Raw genomic sequence first — 20486 nt, forward strand, 5'->3', positions numbered from 1 at the left:
ATTTTACTTCCACTTCAAAATGCTGCAGACCAGGAAAAAGCACTAGAGGATTAAGGTGAAATTATCTTAAATAAAAGTTTGAATAGGGGAATTTAAAGTGAGTTTGTCTTTATTAAAGACAAGAAGGGCAGGGGTGGAAATAGTCATTTTAATTACATTGTGCAATGGAATCATCCCAGAGAATATTATACAGAAACGGTAAGATAAAAAAACCAGAAGTTCAATACTTTTGTTGAAATATTATTTTTTTTTCATTCTACAGGTCCTAACTCATAACAGAAGAAACAGTCTGGCAGACTCATTGAAGACAATGGGTACTGAAAACAACTTGCAGAAACATGTCTCTAAGGCATATTTCCATTGCTTCTGATGCCAACCAAAAATACCAAAACTCTTAATTAAAAGCAGAGATTTAAACAAAAGTAGCTTTATACTGATTCTCAGTGCCCTTATTCTTCTCACTCTTGACAGTAATCAGAGATGGAAGGTCTGATGTCCTATAAACTCCAGTCCTCATCCTTCCTTGACAAGATCTCAGTTCAGAGATGTAACCTTCAAAGCTGAGGTTCCCTTCAGAATCATCACAGGACCGTGTGCCAGTGTCTTCCAGTTTGACTCCATCCACATCAATTATCCTGTTGACAGGGAGCTCCCTACCAGGGTTCTCTCTCACACCAGGAGGACTCAAGTTTCTGCTGGTCTTCACTTTCTGAGAGGTTTGCTCACAAGAGTTTCCTGAAGTCCCTTGTGAATCTTTTTTCTTTCTGAGGTTTGCACCTAACAGGACAATTAAAAACAAAAAGCAGGAGAGTTATGTACCTTCTTGTTTCAGCAGTTTTCAATATTGAAACCTCCTCTGAGGTCCTGATGGTAGTCAGCTGGGATATTCCTCTGCTCTAAGAAGAAGATTCAATGATGTGCCAAGTAGGTAACTAAGCAGTAGATCTTAAAGAGTAATGTAAACTGTTAATATGCAGCTATGTTAACTTAGCATTTTTTTTTAGTTTTCAAAAAGACTTCATCAAAACCAGCATGTATTAGCACACCTCTAGAGCAAAAACTCTCACATCAGCATACTCAAAGGTGATGGAGGAGAATACAGAACTTTCACTGGAGCAGGAGATGCTCCTTCATTTGAACTGCCCTCCAATTCCCTGCTGAAATATTATTTTTACTTGGCTAGAGATTACTTCCACTTGGAAAGAATGATTTGAAGTCGCAGTTCACTGTTCTAAAGAGCATCCAACCAATTATGGGCCAGGCCCTATAGGACCAGAAGAAATAACTTATATCTGCTGCAGGGCCATTCAGGAAAAACCTGAGTTATGTTTAATTTTGAAGTTTCTTTTTGGTACAGCACTTCCACAATCAGAATTGTTACTTCTAGCCCTGCCCAAACCAGGACATGGGCCTGTTCTCTAGAGCTACTCATACAAAGTCATTACTACCCCAAGTTAATCCTAGATGAAAACCTTAAAGTCACCTAAAGCTGGTTTGGGCTTTGGTGTGACCCTCAACATCGCCAACCATTTGTTAAAACAAATGAAGATTAAGCTACTTTGCCAGGCAGCAAGAAGAGAAGGATGAAGAATGAGCAAATATCATCATTCACACCATGGTTATTGGCATGGCTGTAGTTGAGGCGTCCACACTGCTATTTTATAGTATTATAGAAAGGGGAAAAAATTGCAGGGAGAGAGAACTGGTTTTATTAGACCAACTGATATCCAAGAAAAAAAAAAAGAAAAAATTTCCAGGCACCGGGGCAGACCAGAGTATGGGCTTTCATTTGACATTTCACTTCACTTTTCTATGTATATAGTTGGTCTTTTTAAAGCTAAAAATTCTGTCCAACATGCCTCACCTAAATAATTCTTAAACCTTTTGCTGCAGCACATACAAGTGTCTGAGTAACACATTTAGCCACACAAATCCCATGAGACTGGTGTGGTTAAATCCAATAGCTGGCTTTGATATCTTTTCTTTGTGTTTCTTATATAATGCGAAGTGTACGGTGCTTTTTGCAAGAAAAGTTTCAATGTATAATCATAATAAGAAAAAAAATTGACATGAGGAAAGGAAAACTGCAAATGAAAAAACCCAATTTCATACTTTTTCAGTCAAATCACTCCAGGGTCTTCTCAAGGGTTTAGTGCTTTATCTACAGTGCAGTCCCACATTAATAATGTGGATATTCCATATCAGTGCTTGCCTTTTTTCACATCCAGAGGAATTAGTTCAAACTCCAAACAAATCAGCTGAGCAATAGCAGAGGAGAAAGCTTTCTCAGCCCTGTTAGTCCTGCACAACTCCAGCCTACTAAATTACAGCTAATGTTTAATGAGACTGTATTGCACTTCATGTTTACATGTTCCTATTGCAGCAGGACATTGGCTTAATTTTAACTGCTGTTTGCATGGCTGTGCTGTAAAATGCTATTCTTCTCTTCTAAAATGTTTATCTTGCACGAATCTACTGAATTGTACTCTTTATCTTTTTAATCTACTATTCTATGCCCTTTGAGGAAGATCTCTGACTCTCCTTTAATGTTAATTTAAAAGAGCTCCTAATTTTAAAAAAGCCATACTAATGATAAATTACACTAAATAGTTTGCATTGACAGAGCATGAGTCAGTCAGATGTCCCAGTACTGAGAAGAAATCCTTCTACTAAATGAATGTGAAGAAAGACCTTTGATGGTTCTGTGTCATCTGTTGCCTTACACTAAGCTGAAACACTTTCCACACTCAAAAGATGCAGCACTCAACAGATTGAAGTGCTGGGAACTCCTGCTGCGCCCTGCTATGGAAGGTGCTTGTACTGCTGTGCTTATTTGGTTGCCAAGACCTTCTACAGCTAAGTCTAAGAAATGCCATTAGGCCTTGGAATTCTGGTGTCACTGAGTCACCACCCAGGGGAATCAGGCTTGCAAGTTGTCTAATAGAAACAAAGCAAAAATAAGGTCAATGTTACCTCTCGGGCTCCACAAGATCTAAGTCCACATGAAGAGGAATAAATCTGCACTGTGGGCATTTTTTTCTATGAATGCCCTTCTCCTGAGCAATTCTTCTGAAGCACATAATAAATTACTAAGAAAGACAGGGCAGTAATGAAGGTGGTCTGGTTCAAAAGAATATGGAATTACTAAGGGATGATACTGGGAAGATATTTCTCTTTTCCTGGCAGGGGATAAAAGATCTTGGCTCAACAAGCAGGAAGATGATTTCAAGAGTAGAACTACACTGAAAAATTATTTTAATGTCCTTTTTTTCTCATTTTTAAAAACAAAGCATTTATGAAGCAAGGCTATTTAGCACAAATGATAGGAGAGATTAGCAAAACCAGCTTGTGTATAAATGTAATGCGTAAAATTTAATAGACTCAAGATATGCATGTACAGTGGAGCTTTATAATGAGGCTTAAATGATGCCTAAATCACTTTGACACTTGCCTCCTCATGTTATCTTTTTGAGTAACAAATACCTGAGCACACTGAGCTACACGGGGCATTATCCACAGTGCAGAAAGTTTTCACAGATAAAATTGCTCTTCACATTCCCTTGTGCTGTGATGAAAACCTCCATGGATTGCTTTACCTCGCCTGATGTCAGGAATGATACTACATTTTCCTGAATCTAACCTGTAGGATGTCCTAGATAACTTCAGAAGGTTAAGGAAGCCAGTTCTTAAAGCCGTAGTTCCAGAGGTTAATTTCCAGATAGACTGGAATAACATAGTCATGGCTATTGGGAATCTTCAGCTCCCCTGATAAGCACTCCCTGCAGCTCTAAGGGAATTTTCTCAGGCATCTGATCCCATTAATACATTCCAGCTGCTTTAAAGACAGGATGATGAACATCTCCCGCTGTCTTTAAACTGGAGATCTGCTGTTTTACAGACTGGCAACTAAATGACCACTTAGAAGGCTAAGTGCACCAGTCTGCATTTTTCAAAAGCTTAACAATCAGGCAGTGTTTTAGCTGATTACCTGATTTCCTTTGCCACTATTTATCTTTTTCTGATAATTTGATTTGGTTTATGTTTATACTGTTTCTATGCTATAATGATTAGATATATTTATTTTCAGTGTGCCAATTTTAGCTATGATTCATTTGTTGGACCATAATTTGCCTCTGACATGAAATTCAGCACCTTTATAAGTGATCAGTATTCAATCTAGTCCCATTCACACCAGATTTACCTTTTTTAATAGAGTCAAGTAGATGCTTACTAACTTTCCATTTAAACTTTGTATTTGCAAGTCCATAATTAGTGAATTTTATGTATGACAGGAAATTAAATTCTATTCCATAATTTTCCTAACACAATTTCCATGTAGACAGACCTCCTCCATGCAGATTCAGCATTTCACTTAGCATTCCTGATTTGCTAAAATCCAACTATTCTTGTCAAAATCATTTATGCAACAATGGCTCCCGGCTCTACTTAAAGTTTACAAGGTTACGCTGTGATTTCTATACTATTGATCAGGCATTTGACTTGGGTAACAGAGAGGACCAGATATTAAATTAAAACAAAGAGCTCTCATTTGTGCTGACTTAAACCAGACAAGAATCTGTTTGAAATATTCATAATACTGTTGTGAAATCACCAAAGTTTTCATGAACAGCTCCTGGAACTGGTTATTTACAGGCATATGCCACCTCCAAATGCAATCAGGCACTGTCAGTCCCCAAATCCATGGACTGGTGTGGTCTTTATTGCAGGAGATGGGACAGATCCTGGTTCCATCTCCGATTCCACACAGCAACCTGTCCTAAGGTGAAAGAATCCCTTTTTTAAATGAGACTATAGAAAATGGAGCTTTGCAATGGTCACTTCTGCAGTGATGTTCACTTGGATGTCATGGAAATATTTCACTGTGAGTAACTCTCTTCTTTCAGATCCCTGTACTCAGGCAGATTCACTCTGGGAAAGACACTTCTCCCTTCCTGACCTAAACTGTTCTGAAATAGTACTTCAAAATTTTAGGCTACACACTTGTGGATTCTTTTAAGTGGTGGATAAATTACTTAGATGCTGGGTGATGTACCATTTGCTACTATAAGCATTTATATATTTATTTTAATATATATATGTAAAGTGATTGATACTTCTGAAAGGAAACGGATAATTTGTATTTAAGAATTAGAATTCTGCAGGCTAAGTTCCCTTCAAAAGCTTCCTTTCTTTTATCTCTTAACTGATAAAACAAAAAAGGAGAAAAAAGGATTTAATAAAAGTTTCCTACCTACAGTTCATGGTAAATCTTTTCCAAAGGAAGTTTGACCTCACATACTTTATTTCACATGCAAGATGAAACTCTAACTGCAGCTTATGCTTAGTGCCTTGAAGCCTGACTCAGTAACAAGGGCATCAAGTTAGGAAATGGATTATTCTATAAAGGAGCAATACTCTGCCATTACCAGCCTGTTTACTTTCATCCTGGGAATTTCTGGAATACATTTACAGCGTTGTGATCAGAAAAACAGGGTGGACAGAAATTCTTTCACTGCACTGATCTCAAAAGCCTTCACAAGAACAAAAGCACCAAATGTTATTTGGAAAGACGAATTCTGAACATTACAAAGAAAAGGGAGTGGGTACAACAGCTGGTGCTCACCAGTGGCATATATAACAAAAAACAGGAAACACTGCAAACTACAAACTGTGTCTGCCACAGCCAGGGACATTTTATCCACCTGGCTACAAGGGCAGCTGAAGGAAACAGCATAGAATGACATTTTAAAACCAGGACCCGTCCAAGAATAAATAGAATTTAAAATTCTGAATTTTGAGAGTGATATATATGCTCTCAATAACACTAACTAAACTTGCTTAAACTTTATGTTTATCCACTGCTACAATTGAAATGTTTCCTCCCAAGGAAAAGCCACGACAAAACATCTCTGCAACAGTCTACAGTTATTCAGCCCTCACAATTGGTTTTGCTTTTCCATCAGTGGTCAGTAACAGCAGGTTTGATCATTGGGAGAGTAGCATGTTGGGAAATAGTGGAAGCAGTCAAATTAGTTTTAATTTAATCTGACATTAATTATATAATTCTTCAATCAAGAAATTCTAAAATGTAGTTGATCAGGGATACCAGTGACATTTCAACTAAGAATTCACCTAAGTTCATTTTATCATCTCAGATTTAGTCATGTTATAAACAGATCTGGTTTTAGCTTGTATGCATATGATTCAATGAGCAATTGTAATTTTTCTAACATTTTACCTAGTCAGTGATAAAATTTGTAATTCCCTCTAAAATGTGTATCTTGCTGTTTGACCGAAACAAGTTTACCTATCAAATCCTTATCCCCCAAGGCCTTCCTTACTCCCCAGTTGTCTTCTCTTAACACAACACTCCTTTCTTCTTTGTTTATTATTGATCTTAGTCATGTACTTCATGTAATTCTTCCATTTAATCATGCTTTGATTAAAAGAGAATTAACTGATTCTGACCTTAGTATTATTGGCTCCCCAGAAGTACTTCTTTATATTGATCCAGAATCCAATTATCTTCTATGAAATTACACAGAGCCAGCAAGGATATAATTAACTGCAGGACAACAGCCTTTGTTAAAAGTAATAATTTACATTACCTTTACATCTTTTAGTCATAATCCTTTCCTTTTCTTACATTTGAATTTATCATTTTTGTTTATGTTGTTGATTTACATAGGAAACACAGCTGGATTTTCTCTAAAATATGGCACATGAATTAAGAGATTATGTAAAATGTTAATTACATAATAAAAGATGCAATTTATTTAAAAAATAAAGTTATTTTTAATTTTTAAGATATATATGCATTATTGGATTTAATGTGCCCAATTATCTCAAAGTTTGTTGCACTTGAAATTCATTACTCTTATAACTGAAAAGTTTAGTAGCCAAAAAGTGAAAGTCACAGAAAACGGCTGATATCTGATTTCTTTTACTTGGTTGCAGTGTACTGGGCCCTCTCTGTGAATAATAGGAGGGAGCTGTTGGAATTTTTTCTTTGGTTTTTTGTTTGCTTTTCAAACAATAGCCAGCCCCAGGCTCTGAGAGTCCACCCTGCATTTTATGTCTTCATAATAAAATGAAGAAATTTCATTTCATTTCTTCATAATTTATCTATTAAAAAAATCCCAGCACTGGTACTAACTATAACTTTTCTGAAAAAAATCTTTCTAAAAAGAAAGGAATCAAGTGGATTTATAGGATATAACTGCCCATGTACCTCAGAAATAACACAACGTTTACCAAACAAATTGTTAACTTCTTAGATAGTCTAAATTCACCTTTTAATTTCCATAGACATACTATTACTAAAGTGGAATTCCAGAGAGTCCACCATACTTTTCCCTATCTTAACCATTATATACCTATTAAAAGGGAGTTTTGAATAAACTCTTCATTCTACTGAATTGTTGGATCCAGTCTATATATATATATACTCAAAAAATATCTTCTTACTTCTTAAGCAATAATTCCATTGACTGTAAATTTCATTTCATTATAAGAACATTTCTCATCCTGAATTCAAAAAAGGGATTTTATATTTTTTTAAATAACAAAAGGAAGACGTATTTGATGGAATAAAATCCACAGTCTGTGCATCTTCATTCTGGATTTCTGCATATTGTCCAATCTAAGGATGAAATGGCACTCCCTGAAAAAGCCCAAGACTAAAGGCTACAACTTAGACCAAATGTTCACCTACTTTGTAGGAAAGGCAACAACCCAAAGCTCAGCAAACAGCTCCCAGGCCTCAGTGGATTATACATGAATAAATAATCTAGTGTATGGCCTCCTGCCTGACATTCACAGCTTTTGAGGGGACTAAAGGTTTAAATGACTCCTCTCCAGTGACAGCAATTTTTCACTTGCGTAATGAACATGCCCAACTCCCTGGGAAGCACTGGACAACATTCCAAATACCTAGACTAAATCATGGAATTTAAAAAAAAACGAAGAGACTAAATCAGTATTTTAACACTCTCAAAACCAAACACAAGCCAATTACACTGTCCAATTATTAAGTTACTCTTTCCCCAGATGGGTACCCACCACAATTTTATGTACAGCCATGAAACGAGTGCGTTACAGAATTACCGTTCAAATTACAGAAACCCCTGATTTTCAATGTGGGAAATTTGCCAGAAACTAGCAGTTTTATTAAGAAAATAAAGACATTTTCTTCTTGATGAGTAACACAGATAGAATCAGTAATGATCCTCGTGTCCAAACTGATTTCATAGCTAAATATTACTATAGAACAAACACTTTTTACTTCTTTAAGATGTATTTGAAAACTTGTTCTCAAAAGCTCTGAGATGCAAACCCCACTTTGCTGTTTTCCATTATCCATATTTTGCTTTCTAGATTTTCAAATTAAAAGAGCTTCAAGAGTTACCCAGTTCAGGGATGGACATTGGCCTGGCTTCATCACACCAGCCTGTGTTTAGAGAACTTCTCCCTGCAGAGAGTGACTACACCAACCCTAGCCCTCCAGCTCACATAAACCCAACATACAGAAGCCCAAAGCACAGTGCACACATGTCATCTGACTTCATACTAATTTGAAACCAAGATAAGAAACCACTTTAAATTATGTAGTTACTATTTTTCTTTTTATACCAAGATTTTAATTCAATAAACCAATCAGAAATGTATTTCCAATTGATAGGAGATTATGAATGGAAAACCATTAACGCACTTAAAAAAGCAATCATTGCTGATGATTTAGTCATTATTCCTTATATACCTAGTCGTTATTTAATCATTATATCAATGATTGACTGGAGATAGTTTCCAGAAGTATTTTTTATAATTACTGTACATCACTGGATAGTCCTTCCATGCAAACTCCATGAAATCATGAAAATAAAAAAGTTTTAATTTCAGCCCACACTTTTTCCATAAAATCACTGTTCTTGTGTAGAATACAGTTCCCATAAAATAGTAGTGTACTGAGGGTGTGAAATCAAGTTAGTGTATGCAATAAGGTCTTGGCAAAAAAAGGTGTTCTTTTGGTTTTTTTTTTCCTTTTTTTAGATTTTTGTTATTCCTCAAAAAAAGAGAAACTGAAAGCAGATAAATTGTGGCTTATAACAAAGTTAAGAAAAATTTAAGAGTTTAGTTTTGCAAAATTATTCTGCTTGGTGATTCAATATCTCTCATAGGTGAATGTGACAAAAAAATAAAACACAATCACCAGTGAAAGTAGAACAGACCAGTTGGAATACATGAACAATACAATCTGTTAAAAAAATTAAAATAATTCAATGTGTAGGATATTAGTTAATTGTTGTGGTGAAGTCTGAATAATTTTACAAGAGGAACTGCTAGAGGCCTTTCAATGCTTCATTTTTTTTCTGGAGGTCCACAACTACATGGGAACACAGTGACTTTTGGAAAAACTACATTTCCAGCCCCCAGGAAACAAGGAGACCTAGGTAACAGCACCATAGACCTCTGCAGTTTATTATATTTGGGGAGCATATAGAGGGGTTTTTTGTTGGTTGTTTTTTTAATTAGGCTTCACAGTACTGTTATGTAGGACCCATCTCTTAGAATGACAAAGGCAGTGTGGTTTCCTGCACCCATCCAGCCCTCCATTCCTTACCCAAGACTACCAAGCAGAGAGGTGGTTATACTGGTTACTTCACATCAAGCCAACCCAGATCACCAAATCATTTCTTAAAGACCAGGGAAGAATTGCTTTAGTTTAAACAAGAAGGACAGTAATGAATGTGAAGTTTAGCCCAAGACCCCAAAGACAGAAAAACCTCTCCTTTCAGGAGTTCCTGCTATGGCTCATTTGAAAGCTATCTCCTGTCTTATCTGCCTTCAGCTACACATGTGAAATCCATAGCATTGACATGTGAGCCATCAGCATCTCAAGACAGCATTTGCCCTTTGATATCTAAATGGTTAACAAATACAAATTGTCAGCTTTGTCTCATGGTAATTGCTGCTTTTTATTTATTAATCTGTTTGGTTTTAGAAGATAATTTCAATCAAAATTCTCAATCCAGGCCTAAAAGAACTGTTTTCGTATAATGAAGAAAATCAAAGCTTAAAACCAGTTTGTGTAGCTAGGTCTAGAATTTATTACTCCTGAGAGAACAAAGATACAAAATACATGTGAAAACTACACAAAGATTTCTACAAAGTAAAAAGTAGAAAGTGGGAAAAGGGAAAGCTACAGTTCAGTGGTTACACAGAAATGTATGGCATGCATTAAAATATTGTAAATCCATGAAGTTGTTTTTTTTTTTTAAGTGCAAATGGTTTTTTTAACAGTTCTCACTGAAAAATATGCAAATTGTTACCTATGTTTTACACTTGTCATATTATCAGAAAGACACCAACACAAATCTATGCACACACACATCAATATGTCTGAAGTACATTTTGTGGTTTTGTTATTTGTAGGCACTGGTTACAAGTCTGTTCAATACTCAGTTTCAGAAATTAAGTGGTAGTGCTTAAGGAACATTTCTCAAATATTACTATTAGAGCAATTTGTTTTTAAAATACCAAGAGGATGAAATAATTTGCATTGCCATTTATAAGCATTCAACAGCCAAAGAGGTATTTACAAATCATCAGCCATACAGATAAAGAACAGTATCAAATACTCTGTGTAAAAAGATAAATAATTAAAATGTATATTCCCACATCACAAAGAAATGTGATCATACAAATTATGGCACCATATGTGTGTGAAACATCAAAAATAAATGTAGCACATAGATACCTCTTTTTATATTTTACATTAAAACAGTTCAATGACTGTAAAATATCAATGTCACAATGTCACCCATGGTCTTCAAACTCTTTTTTCTGGTAATAGCAATTATTACTAGAGTCCGTGTTTATAAAGAAATTTCATATTTCAGCCTTGGGCTAATATTGCTCTGTGATATTGCTAGACCGTGAAACTTACAACCTAAAAAGTTAAGTATTTTCTTTAAAATTATCTAATAGAAAGAGCTATTTCACATGTGAATATTCTGGGAGAAAGTGTGATAGAATTTCTCTGTGTAGCAAAGTATGGGTTAAAAATACTAGGTTTTTTTTTAGTCCCAAATGCCTAATTTGTTAGAGAAATATTTTTTAAATTACGGTTCACCCATTTCAAATTTTATTCATAAACAGTACTGCAATTTTGGACACATAATTAGGGTTCCTGCTAAAGCACTTAGACTTCCAAACCCTAATCATGTATCTCATTATGACAAATGAATCAGAAAATCTGGAACGCAACAGTGTTATGCAGCTCAAAATGCTGATATCCTGTTTTGTACTCCTAGGGTAAAGAATGAGATAATTAAAGCATATGGATGCATTTTAAAGGTTTCTCTGCATGTGTCCATGTTTGGCCACATGCCAAATCCAAACAAACATACATCATTGAAGGCAACCAGAAATATTACAGTTTGCACAGACTAAGGCAATGAATTTTTTTTTTTTTTTTTGTAAAAAAATTAAGGTGCAGAGAGAATTTTTGCTCATTTTAATGGGTGCCAAATACTGATTAACAGTGCCAAGGAAAAAGTAGTTTTACATGAAAAGAAAGACTATTAAAATCTAGAAATACCTGAATTGGATCTTTGATATCCAGATTTTTCCTGATTACCTGCAAAAGGAGTTGGGGGTGGATAGTTGGCTTCTGTGAGTTTACTGATGTCTGATGGTGGGGTTGGTGGTGGCAGTGGTAGCAAAGTGCTGTTAGGGCTACTAATATCTCCTTCAGCCACAAGAGTCAAGTCTGCCACATTGTCATCATCTACCATCTGTATGCCTTCAGCTTGTAATTCTCTTGACTGCCTTTTCCATATTGCTGCATTGTTTTCCTGTGCATGAGGAATTGGAGACAATGCAGTATTAAAAGGAACACTGAAAGTCTTCTGACTGTGGAGTGCTGTCAAAGCAGATTTATGTTTATTTTCTGAGTAACCCATTTTCTTAACTGCATTTTCATTAAAGTTTTTTACTGACTCCTGCTTTCCACTTGGGGACGTACATCCATCCTTGCCATCATTTTTTGATACTCTCTTGTTGAGGCCTTTAGGGCCTGAAGGAGTAGATGAGGATGGTTCTGGTCCAGTGGATGGTAAACGAAGAAAGTCTGGAAGAATAAGGTCTTCTTTCCTTAGCAGCCCACGTTGGTCATCTGCTCTGTTACTTTGAGCTTTGGATATGAGTTCAAAAAATTCTATTGGGGAAAAACCCAAAATTGACAAGTTTTGTCAGAAAGTTCAATGCCATTACAATGTAAATTTTCAGCACATTTATTTTCCATGAAGATCTTCAATTCTTTCAATGCTGCCTTGAACTAAGATCCCATGTTAATTAGGAACTTTTTCAATTGCAGCAATGTTCACTAGCATCACTATAATTAAGACCATCAGGATTGCTATTGTTAGAGGTTTGCAGTTTAGAACAGCTGCAGCTCACTGAGCCTTGAACACATCTTCTATTTTATGCAGTTAATAAATCTGTACGCACACAGAGGAATTTTAATTTTTTTTATACAAAACAAGGCTCTATTCTTACTGACAATGGGTGCACGTTTTTATGTTCTGGATGGGTTTTACCCAACTTAACTCAAAAATAGTCATGCCATTTGAAAGTTTAAAGATTCAAAGTGTTGTAAACTGTCTTGTTAAACTAAATTCCTCTCAGTTGAATAATACTTTATCACAGTTTAAATTCAATTCATGGCGTAGTTTTAATCCAGGATATTATCATCGCAGGGCACGATCAGAGGATTATTTAAGTAACCCCATTTTAATTTGCATGGCAGTGAATCAGCATTAGTATATAGGCAGTCAATAACCATCAAAGAAGCCATTACTAAAAGTGATGGGGCAGTTTTCTACAGTTTTTAACATGATTAGGAGTGATTTTCTGATCATGTCCTTGATGATGCCCAATGGTTTAATGTGTTTCCATATATAAATAATACTCATAGCAAATGACCACTGTTCTAGAAAGTCTCAAAACTTGGCAACAAGAAACTTATCAAGCCAAAAATATACCTCCTCAAAAAAAAGAGGCATCACAACAATAAACTCTTTGGTACAAAACATATAAATATAAAAATATTTCATTCTCAATATAGGGTCTCTGCATGTCCAAATTTTTCAAGAAGAGAGCACTGAAACTACAGAATATTAAAGATGCTTAAAAAAGGCCATCTCCAACAGATAAATTAAAATCAATACTTTCAACCCAGCTTATAAATACTGTTTGAAGCAAAAGCCATTACAAAATAGAGCACAGAATGTTAGTATCAGATTTACATAGCATAATATGAAGTCATACACTTGCACTTGTATGACTTTATTCATAAACCTCTATTCAAGATTCACATTTGGCAGGCTTTGCAATGCATTTGTAAAAATGACTTTTTAACATGCTTTGTTAGATGCCATAAAATCTGAACATAGCCAAGATGAAAGCTTCAAAATGCTTCTTATTGCCAAAGTTTTGCAAAATGGCGGGATGCATATTAAAACATGCAACATTTCTAATATGTGTCATACACAAATGTTCCTTTCTGAAATGTCAAACTTCATAGAACAGTTGTTTGTTTGTTTTTTCTTTAAAAAACGGTCTACAACATTTGGTATGTATTTTCCAAACTTGGACAAATTTCACACAATTCAAAATAAAATGTGAAAGCCTCGAATTCTGAAGTTTTCAAATTATGTTAATGTTTTACTCAGCCCTAGGAAGAAAAATGAAAATATTAAAATATGGAAAACAAGTAAACGAAATAGTTAGCAACAGAAAATAATTTAAAATGCACTAATATTTTGTAAAAACATTTATATTAACAAACATCTATTTTGCAATAAAAGTGTTAGTCACGGCATTTTTTTTCATACCAGTCAGTGGACATATATTCACAGAGCAACATTACTTTACTGTACAACTGTGCATAACCAGATTTTGGATATGCATATTAGGTAATATCAGAGGTAAATTTTAATCCGTGTAAAACATGTCCTCTGATCTTTTTTCTACTTTGGAAAATAGGAACAAACGTGTAGGGCTAACAAGACAGGTAACTGCTTCAGTTAATGACACAGGGCAGAGATTTCTGTGGCAAGATTACTACTACTATACTGGTTTTATTCCTTTCTCCCCTGGACATCTTTCTAGAAGAAAATAAATTCCCTTATGAGTTCTTTAACAGTGATATCACCAAAACTATTAAGATGTAACTGAAAGTAAAAACAGAAATCAAAATATATAAGATTACCAATCATGTCTTTGATTATTTCTACTTTTAACCACCTTTTTGGAGCAGTTACTGAACATGAACTAATCTTTTACTCTTGCCCATCACAGCTCCTCCAAAGTCATCAGACTGTACTGTCCTGATTGTTGCAGACCTTAGCAGGAAATATTCAAAATTTCTTACCTGAGTAAATTAGATTCTACACCATTGTGCAGAACACCTTTTAGTGAGTTCAAGACACTTATGTAAAGATGAACAGAAAAGCCAGGCTTCTTCATGGCTTTCAAAGGGTATCAAATGGGATACTAAACTGCAACTGAGTGACTAATTCCCTTTTTTTCTCAGAATTAGGTAGCTTTCACTTCCAAAAATCCCAATAGGGATTTATGTTTAGGTATTCTTAAAATTTTACCTTCAAGCTTCAAAAACTTTACAATTCAAACACAGTATCAAAAAAAGATATAAGATTCATGACTATGAAATTCACAATGCAGTATTAAACTCATGGTACCTTTTCCTACACATATAAAAAATTCTCATTTTTCTAAGACTACTTATGTTAATACGTAAACTATAAGGTTCACATACCCTCTGCTTCATCCAAATTTATTTTCTGACATTTTTTTTTTCCAATCTTTGCAATAGAGTCTTCTCTCTTTGCCAGTCGGACTTCCCTAGCATTTTTTCCGTTTTCGCCTTTCATTTTGATAGAATTAGACTTTCCTAGAGTTCTTCCCTCTCCCTGCATTAGAAGGAAAGTTAAGGTACTACTTATATTTAGGCTGTATCATTGTGTACATAACATTGCCTAAGTGAATAAAACAGTTATTTTGAAAACACATTTCTCTAACACCACCACAATAAACGTTTTAGTTTAATCCTGCATAGAATATTTGTTATTTGCATAGAATATTTGCATAGAATATTTGCCATAGTGGTTCCCAAAAGAGTGTAAACAAATACAATATTCTCTACTCTGAAGAATTCAAATTACAGAATGTGCCTTTGAATTTATAGATAAGCCAAAGAGACATGAAACAACAAATACAACACAGTGAAAGACATTTGATTCATCATGAAGAGAAAGTTCTCACAAATAAATACTGCTGGCAGTGAAAGGCTATCAGATGAATTATACCTATAGTCAATCTAGTTACATAACTTGGCTGATTCAGAATCACGGATGAATGCAGCCTTTAGTACAGAATTCCAAAAGGAAACAAAAGATGATGTGAGGGACAAAAATAATTGCAGAAGACTTACAGTACATACTTGAATTCTCGAAGTAGTTACAGTTGCATACTGCTTTACTGATGCACCTTTTTGTTTATCTGTGAAGACTGAAAATAAACATATCTTCTGTAACTACAAATTGATAATTTTTTAAAAAAAGTAGTATTTAAGCAACAATGATGCACAAAACCATGTTTTGCTTTACAATTTCTCAAGTATGTACTCAGAAAATAGAGTGAGCACAGCTGATATCCCTGCTACTTTTCAGTCAAAACCTACCAAAACCCCCCTCTCACCTTAAAATTTTCTTAATACTAGCAAGTATAAAGATTATGAAGCTTCATTTAAGTTGTCCTGTTTTATCAGATGACTTAAAACAAACAGCTTTTAAAATCTCAGATAATAATACATTTCCAATTCTCAACTTTAGAACTTTAACAAGAAAAAAAAAAATCAGTAGAGAAGACCATTTAAAGTTCATGTTCAATTTTTTTCAGCCTGTTTCATACATCAGATGGTTTCTGCACATTGCCCTGTTCTCTCCTTGTATACTTCTAACTTATCAGACAGCTGCTTCAAATTACATCTTCCTACAACCAATACATGAACTGAGGATTGAGTAATCGAATGATCCTCTATGATTTCTGCTTTCATAGCAGTTGGTTGTAAGTAGGATTACAGTTTTACTTGTAATCCTTAAACTAATTATCTGTGATGGTATTGATATCTAGATTGATATATTCTTTTCAAAATGACAATTGGTTCTGTTTCCTAGAAAAATGACAAATCTGATTTGACTCCATAAATACCTCCACCTTTACTCCCCTTGTTTCCTCAAACTGATCTTTGATCTAAGTCAATTTTTATTACCCACTTCTAATTTTGTTTTTAAAACTAAATCTTCCTCATCTATATAAAGGTCTCCTAATGAAACCAAACCTTTACTCTTAAGATTGCTTACATTAACATAGTTAATGAGCATGCTAGTCATGCCAGAAGACTGTCAGATGTTCAGTTGCTCACCTTCTATTTTTCACATTACTTTGTCCAAGGAAATCATATATTGTGTTCTTTTTAGTATTATCTCTAGAAATCATCACTTAAAACTGGAGATGTAGACTTTACTACTTTCTCATGTTAAAGAAGCAGGTTATCTCAGCAGGATATATAGCTGCTGCACAAACTGCATCTGTTTTACTTATACAGAATATTTCTTATTAAATAATTGCCAAATTCACAGAAGTTTCTTGACATTTTACTATTATTATTATTATTAGGCATTGTGTCCCTAAACGTGTATGTGAGTCTATGGCTATATAAAAGTAAAATACTTAAGCGCTGCTACTGCATAATTTCTTGCAGAATGGTAAGATACTTGGTACCAACAGATGCATTTAATCTTCAATCTTTAAAAATGCATTCATTTTTAGCTAAATTGATTATATGCTACATGTGACATGTCCAAATATAATCACATATACCTCGTCTTTGCATTAACAAAAGCAACTAACCACAGTCAGGGTTCTAGATACTGATTTGACATGATAAATAAAAGCACTTATGCCAACTTACCTCTACCCTTTGTTGGCTCTTTTTCATCTAGAACAACCCTCTGACCATCCAGATTAGATATAGGGACACCAAGATCAAGTGGCTCCTGTTCACCATTCTAAAGTCGGATCACAGTTTGTATATAATAGAGAAAATGCTGTTTTCAGAACAAATCTATGCAGTCTGACATTTCTTGAAGGTAAAATCATTTTTATGATTCAGAGTAGGCTCAATATATCTTCTACCATTCTAAAAAATGTTTATTCCACCTGTGCAAGACTACCTTGATTACAATGAATGTAACTCATTTATGTGAGGAGAATGCATTTGGGGAAAAGAAAACACAAGGAGAATAAAGATCGTCTCAGTTTCAAGGATGTGCAAATACTCCATGAACATTACTGTGAGTGTTCAGTAAACCATTTTTCAGAGGAAGGTTGAGATTATTTTATATTCTTAAGTGGTTGTACTTTGTTAATTTTGTAATTTTATTAAATTATTATCTACAAAAACATGGTTTTCAGTTATATTAAAAATATGAACTGGTTCAACCAGGACAGCAGTCATACTAGAAATACCCCAGATGTGTCTTTCCATTCCTTAATATTAGAAGAGAGAAAAAGCTCGCCAAGTGTTTAGTAGTAAAAAAGTTGAATCATCTGCTACTGAAGAAATTGTCTGCAAGAAGATTTGATACAACTTTCATGATTCTTAGCATAATGGAACAATAGCTTTCCCTGGCTCGTAATGGGAAAGGTTGAGCTCTGGAAGAAGGTAAATTCAGGCTCTAATATTCAGGATGTTGCACTTATTCTGAAGGAGAATATAAACCAGATGCAGACTAAAGCTTTGAGGTAGTTACTATTCAGCATAACAGTTATGATTACTATGTATTTTCGTCTCAACATATAGTTAAATACAGATTTCAGTGTCTAATTATAAGGATAGGAGTAATTTCAGGTACTATCATACAAGCTTCTCCAGACAAAAAAATACTGCAGCTTGAATTACATCAAAATATACTTACTAGTCGTGCCACAAGTTCATTAAGATTTAAACCATATTTTGCAACCACAGGCCTTAAGACCTCTGTTACTGGTTTGGTGGGTTTAGCCTTCAAACCAACTGACCGATTGATTGGAACAAGATCCAGCCTGAAACAGAGAAGTTTTAACATTTAGCATGAAATATTCTAGTAAACAAAATTTACAAAATATACAAAATTCTCCTTCATCAAAGTTCTACTAGTTTACTACTAGTGACTCCTGACCTGTGCCCTGATACCTCCATAATTACCACATTTGACCATAATGGCACTACAGTACGATAACAAGGGGAGGCTTATTACTGAACAATACTTCCAGAAGAAATGTACAATGTCAAAAGAAATTAAAATTGTTGATTTTGTCAGTCATGATTAAATGTAAACTCCATCTTTTCTCTCACACCAATTACTGACATATGTTTAATCTTACTGTCTTTTCCCTTACACAAGAAACCTGACTAACCAAAACTTTGTCTTTCACATTGTCTTTGAATACAACAGCTAATAAATAGAAATTATCAATTTTTATCATTAACTGGCAATTGACACAGAAGTGGGAGACATTCAGATAACCAAGTATATCCACATAGTATTTGTCTTCTGTCTGAAAATATTCCAGATATTTGAGCATTTTTCTTAGTGTCTACCCACAGAAGGAAATAGTGTAGAGCATTTTTGCACTTTAATTAACACACAAGTAGCATAAGGTACTGCCTACTTGAAGTTCCTTTTTAATTTCAAAACTCAACAAATTTACACCTAACAAAAAAGTGCTCAATCTCAATTTCAAATTTGAATATGCTATACCACATTCACTAATCTGAACTACCCATAAATAGAAACGATAGCTACTTCCTAAAGGAAAATAATATAAAGCCAAAATGAACAATGCCTGACAAAATAAATCTTAGTCATTTGAAAAGTGCAGCTCAGTAATGTATCACAAATATTCAAAACGTTTTGCTGAAATAATTGTTTCAGGAGGTTTTAGGAATTTTAAAATATTTTCTGGCATTTTGGGTAAAAATAGAATGATTATTTAGAAAAAGACCTCGACAATACTAAATACATAATGTACTGAATATGTTCTAACCATATTAAAAATAATAATATGGCACTGACCTAAATAAGACTCAAAGTTATAAATCTATACTCAGATGAATAAATATTATACCATTAATATTACTGTAAGCTGCCAGTAAGGCACAGAATTACAGATGTAGCTGAATGGAAACACAGAATCAGTAAATATATCCACTTAATCTTAAAGGACTTTTTTTTTTTTTTAATGTGGCATTCAGGATAAGAGTAGGAGACTTGAAGTTCAATCTCTATCTCACTGATGCTGCTTCAAGCTACTAACAAGGCTCTCCCTGATGCTGAAGGTCCATCTGGCCCTACAGTTCTGTCCTATATGCTTGTTCACAACTGCTTCAGCTTGAGCAGTTAGACATCATAATAATAATAAGTCCCTGAACCTGAATATTGGTATCAAAATCCCACTTGTATCCAAGAGAGCAATCCAGAAAGCTTCCGCTTGCAGCATTAAATCTTGCTAGGGGCTGTTCTACTCAGTTGGAAATGTTGCTGTAGGTCCGTGTTTTTCTCCCTTATCTGAGTTACTTTTTAGAGGTACCCCAATCTCACCAGTATCTGTATAAGAAGCACTTAACAGTGCTCTAAATCAAAGGATGTCAGTGCCCAAACATAGGCAGGATATATAACTCAGATGCCTGTGTAACTCAGAGAATGTCCATGCTAAATGTGTTCCTCTTGCCTAAGTGTTACTGCAAACCAAAGTAAAAATGGACTTTTACTTCAAAAAAACCTCAAACTGTGGGTTAACTACAGGATGTGGAAGCCAATTATTTTAATTTACAAACATTAGTCTTCCTGTTTCTTCTGATTTGCCTGTACAATGAATGGGACTCCCTAATGCTAGATTCCGGATTGCAGTCAAAGATGTTGTATTGCATGGCCACCTGTATTTATCACTGGAGTCAGACAATTTTTTCTGCATTAACAACTGTTTTGCTGCATAGGTAACTGACAGTATATTTCCAAATAGGAAAATGGAAAATGAAAATGCCAGAAGAACACAGTAGTTTTGACTCTTACCTAAATAAAGTGCGTTTTTCTAAACGTAGATCCCGAGACTCCAGAATGCTGCTGTCTTGGTGCAATACAAGTGGCTACAGAGCACACGTCAAGAACAAAAAAGAGACAGGAAATTAATTTTTAAATATGAAAGAAAAAGACATCTGAATGGTTAAAAAAGTTTTCAGGTAACTCAACAAATTATTAGTATAGGTAGAGTATGCACTCTAGCAGATGATTAAAGTGTATTTTATTTTGGCTGGTTGTGAGGCAACAACCAAACTTCAACTTTAACTCAGGTCAGCAGGT

General features: G+C 34.7%; 1 protein-coding gene across 1 annotated transcript in view; it reads right to left on the minus strand.

Moving 5' to 3' along the window:
- Window positions 1–412: 412 nt before the first annotated feature.
- RGS12 (regulator of G protein signaling 12) overlaps window positions 413–20486 on the minus strand; it is an 80430-nt gene continuing 60356 nt past the window's right edge. Inside the window, exons 12-18 of the mRNA XM_030450769.1 lie at window positions 20199–20272; window positions 18063–18189; window positions 17057–17153; window positions 15524–15591; window positions 14840–14993; window positions 11600–12217; window positions 413–777 (exon numbers count right to left, since the gene is read on the minus strand). Of these exons, the coding sequence (XP_030306629.1) occupies window positions 413–777; window positions 11600–12217; window positions 14840–14993; window positions 15524–15591; window positions 17057–17153; window positions 18063–18189; window positions 20199–20272 (1503 nt within the window). The remainder of the gene's footprint in view (window positions 778–11599; window positions 12218–14839; window positions 14994–15523; window positions 15592–17056; window positions 17154–18062; window positions 18190–20198; window positions 20273–20486) is intronic.

Source organism: Calypte anna, chromosome 4B (genome assembly GCF_003957555.1).
Source record: "Calypte anna isolate BGI_N300 chromosome 4B, bCalAnn1_v1.p, whole genome shotgun sequence".
In the NCBI taxonomy this organism is placed as follows: Eukaryota; Metazoa; Chordata; class Aves; order Apodiformes; family Trochilidae; genus Calypte; species Calypte anna.